This window comes from Pseudorca crassidens, chromosome X, assembly GCF_039906515.1.
Source record: "Pseudorca crassidens isolate mPseCra1 chromosome X, mPseCra1.hap1, whole genome shotgun sequence".
Taxonomy (NCBI): Eukaryota; Metazoa; Chordata; class Mammalia; order Artiodactyla; family Delphinidae; genus Pseudorca; species Pseudorca crassidens.
The window spans coordinates 133,865,062-133,873,619 of NC_090317.1; the positions used below are offsets into that span (position 1 = coordinate 133,865,062).

Here is an 8,558-nt window from a genome sequence, read left to right on the forward strand (position 1 = left end):
GGGCTTTCACGCCATGAACGTGGGCAGGAGACCCAGCCACTTGTTCCCAGCTGGTTTTGGATTTAACGTTTCTGAGAAAGCGCGGCGTGAGGACCTGGTGGGAGGTGCCGCCGTGGGCAGGGACCTCCCACCTCTGTTATCCCGAGCGCTCTATGGAAGGGTCTGGAAATGCAAACCCACTGTCTCTTAACAGGAGGGTCAACATAACAGTAACGAGCATCTCGTCATGGTCCCCCAGCCCCAGGAGGGCCCTCAGGACCATTGGCTCTGTATCATCAGGGCTCTCCGGAGGAACAGAAACCAAAGGATGGAGAGCTATAGAAGTATGTATCTATACACGTGTATATTCAATTGCATGTATGTGTACACATGTACTACTGCACAGATGTGTATGTATATCTATACATAGACATCCTATGATGTGCATATACACACACACGTATAACCTATGGCATATATACCCTATTGCAGTTATATACATATTTATGTCTACATATATACACATAAATTGTATACACATACTTGTGCAATTGAATACACATGCACATGCGTGCAATTGTATATACATGTGTATATATATACACACACATGCATGGATATGCCATAGGATATATCTCTGTGTGTGTATACACACACACACACACACACACACACACACACATATTGGGTTGGCCAAAAAGTTTGTTTCGGTTTTCCCATAAGACCGTACAGAGAAACCCGAACGGACTTTTTGGCCAACCCACTGTATGCAGGCAGTAGGGTGTGTACGTGTATATACACGTGTGTATACATGCAATATGATATATATGCGACCAGATACGTGTGTATATACACACACACGTATATACACACCCATACATACAACTATATGCAAGAGGATATATATACACATAAGTGTACACGTGTATACACACACACAAGCCTATATTTGCACATATACGTACCTACAAATGTAGAATACAATATATACAGAAAGATATTTATCTCAAGGAATTGGCTCACACTGATTGTGGGGCTGGTGAGTCTGCAATCCGCAGGGCAGGGGGCGGGGCTAGAGACCCAGGCACCAGCTGACCCTGCTGTCTGGACTCAGAATTCCTTCTTCTCCGGGAAACCTCAGCGTCTGCTCCTAAGACCGTGACCTGATGGGCAGTTTCCCCCACTCCTGTGACACATATTCTGATCGCATCCTCCTTTGCCCACAAAGAGCCCGTCCTATGCTTGGGAAAAGCCCTGGGAGCTCACGGGGGGGGGGGTCAAGACAAGAACAAAGATGCCACACACCCGCCCGACAGCCGTTCCGTCTTCCCCATGGTTTGCAGGGAATGGGCTGCCAGCCGCACGAGGTACCTGGGCCTCTCCATGGGCTCCTGTATTGCTGTGCACTTCCCAGGAGGCAAGGAGGCCGCTGGGGTTCCAAAACCACATCCGGCGGGGATGGCGGGGACGTGGCACCTGGAAGCAGGTGCTTGCAAGACAGACACCGCTCCCTTCAACCGTGGTCCCCGGATCCCTCGGCTGGGAGCAGCCCGGGGGAGGCTCCTCTGTGGGATCATTGGGGAGGAGCAGAGGATGCTCTGTGTGGTCTGGCGGGGGGAACCCCCAGGACCCCCCATCAGGGCTGGAGCCGGGCAGGGGATCCACTCCCCTTTGCAGTTCGGGAACGTGTCACCAGCACACCTCCAAGCCCCTTTTCTATCTTCATGTCCTGCTGGTGCTACCGGTGATGTCACAATAAGAGGATTATTGTGACATCACCGGGGAGGGAGGGAGGGAGGGAAGACGTGGGGATGATGTCTCAGGGGCCCCAACATCCACCACCACCCCCGCCCCAAAGGAGCAGCCACAACGAGTGTTCTGGGATTGGGGTCCCGAACTTGGAAGGGAGTGGGGCTGCAGTGTTGGGGTGATGAGCGGTTATGGGCCAAAGGCAGGAGGCCAGGCGCAGGGTGACAGTTACTATCCTGCTGGGACCACGACGCCAGCAGCACAGCACACCTGTGTGGTCGGGGAGGGCAGCCTGCGATACCCAGCACAGCCCTGGGGTGGGGGGACCCTGACTTCACTGTGTGCCAGTGAAGAAATCGGGGCTCAGAGCATCCGAGGGAAGCTACTTTGCAGGTTGGAAACAGAGTCATTCCCTTGGTAACTTTGTAACCTTGTACCTCGGCCTCACCGCCCTGCATCCTCATGGCCCCAGTATTGAAGCCTCCGCACCGTGCCTCACAGCACGCTCCCCATGCTTCCAAGTCACAGGAAGGAAGCAAGTTGCCAGGGGAGGGGCAGGAGTGCAGTGACCCAGGTGCAGCTGGGCTGTGGGCAGTTACAGGAAGAGTCCTGTGTCCTCTGGCCCCAGCAGACTTGAGCCCACACCTGCTGCCTGCAGGGACAGGACACGGGGTCTCCACGTCCTGGTGTGGGGTCTCTTTCCCCCCCACCACCCGGTGCAGGATGGAGGGGCAGGTTTGTGACCCCCATGCTGGGTCAGGAGCCTGGCAGCCGGTGGTGGGTGTTTTCATATGGTTCCTTGTAGCTTTTGTGGGTGATGCAGCCCTTGAGGATTTAGCATCTATTGGGTCTGGGATACAGGTGGAGGGTGGGAAGAGGGACCAGAAGGGAGGGAGGGCCAGCAGAGGAGGAACCGGGAGCTCCCCGCCCCTCGGGCGCCGGGGACCCTCCCATCTCTCCGTCCCTGTGCGGGCAGACCCCGTTGTCTGCCCCTCTCACCCCTGGCGCCCCTTTTCTCTTCCAGATCGGCCCCCCGACCCCCGGCTCCAGGATGGACATGAACGTGACGCGTCCGGACAACGCCACCCTCCTGATGCTGCGGGACCCGGCCATCGCGGTGGTCCTGCCGGTGGTGTACTCACTGGTGGCCCTGATAAGTATCCCTGGCAACTTGTTCTCCCTGTGGGTGCTGTGCCGCCACATCGGACCCAAGACACCCTCGGTCATTTTCATGATCAACCTGAGCGTCACGGACCTGATGCTGGCCTGCGTGCTGCCCTTCCAGATCTACTACCACTGCAACGGCAACCACTGGGTGTTCGGCGAGCTGCTGTGCAACGTGGTGACCGTGGCCTTCTACGCGAACATGTACTCCTCCATCCTCACCATGACCTGCATCAGCGTGGACCGCTTCCTGGGCGTCGTGTACCCGCTGGCCTCCGCCCGCTGGCGCTGCCGCCGCTACGCCGTGGCTGCCTGCGCCGGCACGTGGCTTCTCCTGCTGGCCGCCCTGTCGCCGCTGGCCCGCACGGACCTCACCTACGCCGTGGAGGTGCTGGGCATCGTCACGTGCTTCGACGTGCTCAAGTCCAGCATGCTGCCCAGCGTGGCCATGTGGGCGGTGTTCCTCCTCACCCTGTTCGTCGTGCTCTTCCTCGTTCCCTTCGTGGTCACCGTGGCCTGCTACACGGCCACCATCCTCACGCTGCTGCGCTCGGCCGACCGCCACGGGGAGGCCCGGAGGTCCCGCGCCGTGTGCCTGGCGGCCGTGGTGCTTCTGGCCTTCGTCACCTGCTTCGCGCCCAACAACTTCGTGCTGCTGGTGCACGTGGTCAGTCGGCTCTTCTTCGGCCGCAGCTACTACCACGTGTACAAGCTCACGCTCTGCCTCAGCTGCCTCAACAACTGCCTGGACCCCTTCGTCTACTACTTCGCGTCCCGCGAGTTCCAGCTCCACATGCGGCACTACTTGGGCTACAGGCCCCTGCCCACCGGCAGCCCCGAGGGGCACCTCGAGAGCCTCGCCTCCGGACGCACGCTGTCCGTGCGCTCCGTGGAGGGTCTGGACGCCGCCGGCCGGCCCAGCGTCAAGCGGCAGGAGAGCGTCTTCTGAGCCGGGCGCCCCTCGGGGGTGGGGGCGGGGCAGCCGGGAGAGGGCGGCGCGGTCCTTCCCCCGCCCTGCGACAATCCACCCGCGGTCCCTCCGGGCACTGGGATTTGGCCGCGTGCCCGTGGACAGGCCACCTCGGGCCCCGTGCTCTCGGGGCCCATGGGTCCCTGCGACATCACCTGGTTCCCCCGACATCACCTGGTTCCCCCCACCCCCCGGAGCCAAGCAAACACGGGGGCTCCCCGGCAGGGATCAGGTTCTCCTTAAATATTCCCAAGCCACAGCCCCCAGACCGGAAGGTCGTCCGTCCCGGAGGTGTGGACCGAGGGTCTCTGGGCGGATGACAAGTTTCTGAGTGTTCGCAGCTACAGCTGCACCTCCCTGACCCGCCTCGGGGTTCAACTTGCCTCAGGGGGCCCCTCCGGCCCGTTCTCTGGCTCCGCCTCCGAGCTGAGAACCCCGGGCCACGGCAAGTCGTCCTGGGGGTCTGGAGAGGCTCCTGGCCTGACCCGTGGGATCCTTGGAGGACCAGGGGAGAGCACTGACCACACGAGCCTGTAGCAGGTCTGCTCAGCACCTGGGACACACCTGTGCCAGCCCCACTACCTGGGCTGCTTTGGGAAGATAAGGGGCCCAGTCCCCGGACTGCCCAGGATGCTAAACCAGCAGGTTCCCGGGAGGCCGGGATTTGCCTGAAAGAACAAACTTTGGGGTGCTTTGCACATCACGAGGAGATGCACAGGACTGAGCTCAGGGCCCTCTTGGGAAAGGAAAACAGCCCTGCAGCCTATAAGGTGAGACCTTGGAGGGGCTGGCAGGCGGGGGCTCAGGGACCTCCAGGGTGGCTTGGCTGTGGGGCAGGTGACGTCCCCTCCGTGGGTCAGAGATGCGGATGGGGGTTGTGAGCTGATGTTCTGGAAGCACCTGGTCACATTGGAAGAGAAGCAGACATATGCACGCTGGGGTGAACGGTGTCTCGCCAAAGTCCATGTCCGCTAGGAACCGCAAAGTGTGACCTATGGGATCAGGGTGGCCCTACATCCAATGACAGGGTCCTTCTAAGGGGCAGAAGAGGAGAGACCCAGACACACAGGAGAAGAACCGGGAAGACAGAGGCAGAGACGGGAGGGACGCGGCCACAAGCCCAGGGAAGCCCAGAGCCCCCAGAAGCTGGAAGAGGCAGGAAGGACCCTCCCCTGGAGCCTCTGGAGGGGGCGCGGCCCTGGGACGCCCTGACCTCAGCCGTCTGGTCTCCGGGCTGGGGGAGGGTGCAGTCTGTCCGGGGTTTTAGCCTGCAGTTTACGGGAACTTGTCACGGCTGCCCCAGGAGACGCACACACTCTGAAATTCTGAGGCTGAGCCTCTGGCTTCTGCTTGGGTGGCTGCAGGAGGGCCCATGCCTGGTGCTGGCTCCCAGGGTGGGACCTGCTTTGTGGAATCCAGTCCCTCGGCTTGGAGGTGCAGGCTGGAGGGCCCCTTCACCATCCTCCGCCCCAGGCCACGCAGCTGGGGCATCTCCACAGAGGACGGTGTCCGAGCCAGCGTCTGTGTTTACAGGGAGCTGCGAGCCACCCTCGGGAGCCTCAGAGGGACAGCCGGACGTGCCCCTGGGGAAGGACTTGAGCCCATGGGTGCAAGGGACGAGAAAAGGGCACGTGTCCGGGACCTGGATGGTCCGTGCATGGCGTGCTGTCCCCCCACTCTTCCCCACTGTCCCAAAGGCGAACCCTAGAAAGGCAGGTCAAGGGAGCAACAGTCTGGGGGCGGAAACCCTGAGCCGGAGAGACAGTGGCACCCACGTCTGGGCGTGGGCCTCCAGCGTCTGATGCTACAAAAGTGTGAAAAACCTCAAACCACCCTCACAGGACGTTCTTCTGCTGCTTTGTGATTAGGCGTCACAGTTTGAATTCAGAGGAAGCCAGTCTAGGTAGTAATACCCTCCCCCAGTGGCTGTCACGTCCCTCCAGCCTTTGGGTCACAGAGGGCTGTGCGAGCCCTTATTTGGTTGGCGGCCACTCCGCCATCCAGGGCTGTCGACGCCCCCATGACTTCTGCCTTCTAGGGGCCCCCAGTTCCACCGAAGTTCAGGAGGTCCGACAGGGTCTTTTGAACTGCTGGGAATTTCCATCCAGAACTTCAGGTGACCGTCAGCCTGTCCGAGAGGTCCATCAGATCACCTGAAATCCCAGGGCGGGATTTGCCCCTCTTTCGGCCTTTTAATAATGGTGTATGTGTGTGTGTGTGTTCTCCCCACACACTCCTTCAATCTGTTGCCCTCTTAAGCCTCCCGTAAGAGGATAACACATTCGCATGTACATAGACATGAGCAAAAAACAAGATGTGATTCTGTGATTCAGCTCTTGGGAGGGTGTGGGAGGAAAAACGCAGAGACCCATATCCCTGACTTCTCCCCGTGTGCTGGGCGGACAGGTTTCTCCCTCGGACTCCTGAGACCCCTGCCTGACCAAGACCCTCCCATCTCACGGCCGAGCCGTCCCATGACCCTCCCACCAGGCTCCCTGGAATTTCAAGGATGGCAGAATCATGGTGTTCTGGGCTCCTGGCGTGAACCGGGCCAGCAGAACACGAACGGGGCACGGGTGGAACCCAGGATTGGTTGGGGGGGATGATGGGGCTTTGGCTTTGTTGAAGGAGATCCTAAAATGCTGAAGGTGTAAATGAAAATGGTCCTGGGCAGAGTGCTACGATGGTTGATGCTTGCTCTAAAATATGACAGCAGATACAAGCATGCATATATACACCTGCGTGCACACCCATATATGCACACTTCACACACACGTGTACACGTGCATGCACCCACGTCTCTGTGTGTGCACGCGCGTGTGTGCATTTGTGCCGCGTATTTGGGGACTGGATGAACGAAAGCTGCCAGAATGCCGATAGCTCATAATGCTTGAGCCTGGGTGAAGGGAACACGGGGTTTCATTATGTCAGTCTCTTTACTTGAGCCTGTTTTAAAATATCCATGCTCAAAACAGGTGGTTTGTTGGAAACTCTCGCACGGAGACGTTGATTTATTTTTTCTTCCAGCGTCTGATCTGTCTTTGGAAACCTATACGGTTCTGTAATGCCAATGAGATTCCTTAGTGTTGTTAAAATACCTCTAGGGTAGGAGTGGATGTAAATAAACGTGCAGGGCGGGTTCCTAAGTGGGATGAGATTACTGCTGTGGGACTCACCGATAAAGGCCACAACGGTGGCCCGGAGCTGGTGAGTTAGCCAGCAGGGAGTCGAACCCAGCACCTGCCTCAGAGTCCCATCCCACACCCGTGGGGACCCAGCTTTGGCTGGTAACCCCTGCCGGACATCCCTGGCTAAATCCCTAGTTTACAGTGTGTCCCGTGCCAACCACCGTTCCTTTCTTGCCTTCCTCGTCACCTTGTTGATTTTGTCTGTCACCAAGACCTTCCTACAGCGTAAGTCAAAACCATCAAGACATCCGTCAGCCTGCTCCCCTCCTTGTCCACAGTCCTGAGAAAGATGGAAGCTGGAACATCTAAGGAAAATGAGAGGATCGCAGACTGGATCCCAGAAGAGCACGGGGAACACGGGCGAGATTCCAACCCTGATCCCTCCTCGGAAACGGACCAGTGTCGGTTCTTCGTTATGGCGGGGATGTTGGGGGTTAACGTGACGGGGAAGGATGGGGGAGGTGGCTGAGGAACCTCAGTACTATACTGACAAGCGCCCTGTACACCTCGAACTTCCTCAGAATAAACCGTCTATTTTTGTAAGCAAGATGTTCGGCTTGTGCAGTGAACTGAACGGGAGCCTTCGGGGCTGGTTCTGGAGGTTCGGGGGGGATTGACCCCATCGGACAGTGATCCTTCATTAAATGTTTTTCCAGTTTGCCTTTGCAATACCTTCTCTGATGTCTTCATCCAGATAAAACTCAGTGACACCAGCATCGACAGAGGAGAACCAGTAAGGGGGCCTCAAGCTCGGCTGGAGGGCGAGCAGTTTGACACCTTTTCTGCTGTGCAATTTGAAAACAAGTATTTATGCCTCCACCCTGACCTTTCGAGCTAAATATTCATTGTCACTGTCGGGGGGAAAGATGACTCAGTGATAAAGATGCTTCCTGACTGGTTGAACTTGTACATTTCCTTGAAATGCCTAGAATTAGAAAGAAGAAGAAGAAAAAGAAGAATGATTTCTAACTCCAGACATTGGAGGGAAACGTAAAGTTCAACCAATCAGGAAATGACTCCCCCCAAATGGGTAAAGTTTGGGGCAGGGTGAGTCCACACGGTGAATCAGAACTCACTGTGGAGGGGCTTCCTGGTGGGTGGTCAGCCTCTGATGGGTTAACCAAGAGGGTGTTAGGGTGGGGACCTGGGGGGCTTGGTGCACAGGGACCTGGTTTGCACGACCATCTGATGCCTTGTCCTGGATCAGCCAGCACAGAAGGTTAAGGGGGAAAAAATAGGACATTACGATGCTATCAAAACATACATTAGGGGGCTTCCCTGGTGGCGCAGTGGTTGAGAATCTGCCTGCCAATGCAGGGGAGGCGGGTTCGAGCCCTGGTCTGGGAGGATCCCACATGCCGTGGAGCAACTAGGCCTGTGAGCCAGAACTACTGAGCCTGTGCGTCTGGAGCCTGTGCTCCGCAACGGGAGAGGCCACAGCAGTGAGAGGCCCGTGCACCGCGATGAAGAGTGGCCCCCGCTCGCCGCAACTAGAGAAAGCCCTCGCA

General features: G+C 57.8%; 1 protein-coding gene across 1 annotated transcript; it reads left to right on the forward strand.

Annotated features, from left to right (window-relative positions):
* Positions 1 to 2,758: 2,758 nt before the first annotated feature.
* LOC137217038 (P2Y purinoceptor 8-like) lies at positions 2,759 to 4,171 on the forward strand. Its single transcript, XM_067723258.1, has one exon. It carries the CDS (start codon positions 2,780 to 2,782, stop codon positions 3,839 to 3,841), a length of 1,062 nt encoding a protein of 353 aa, XP_067579359.1. The 5' UTR covers positions 2,759 to 2,779; the 3' UTR covers positions 3,842 to 4,171.
* The last annotated feature ends 4,387 nt before the right edge of the window (positions 4,172 to 8,558 follow it).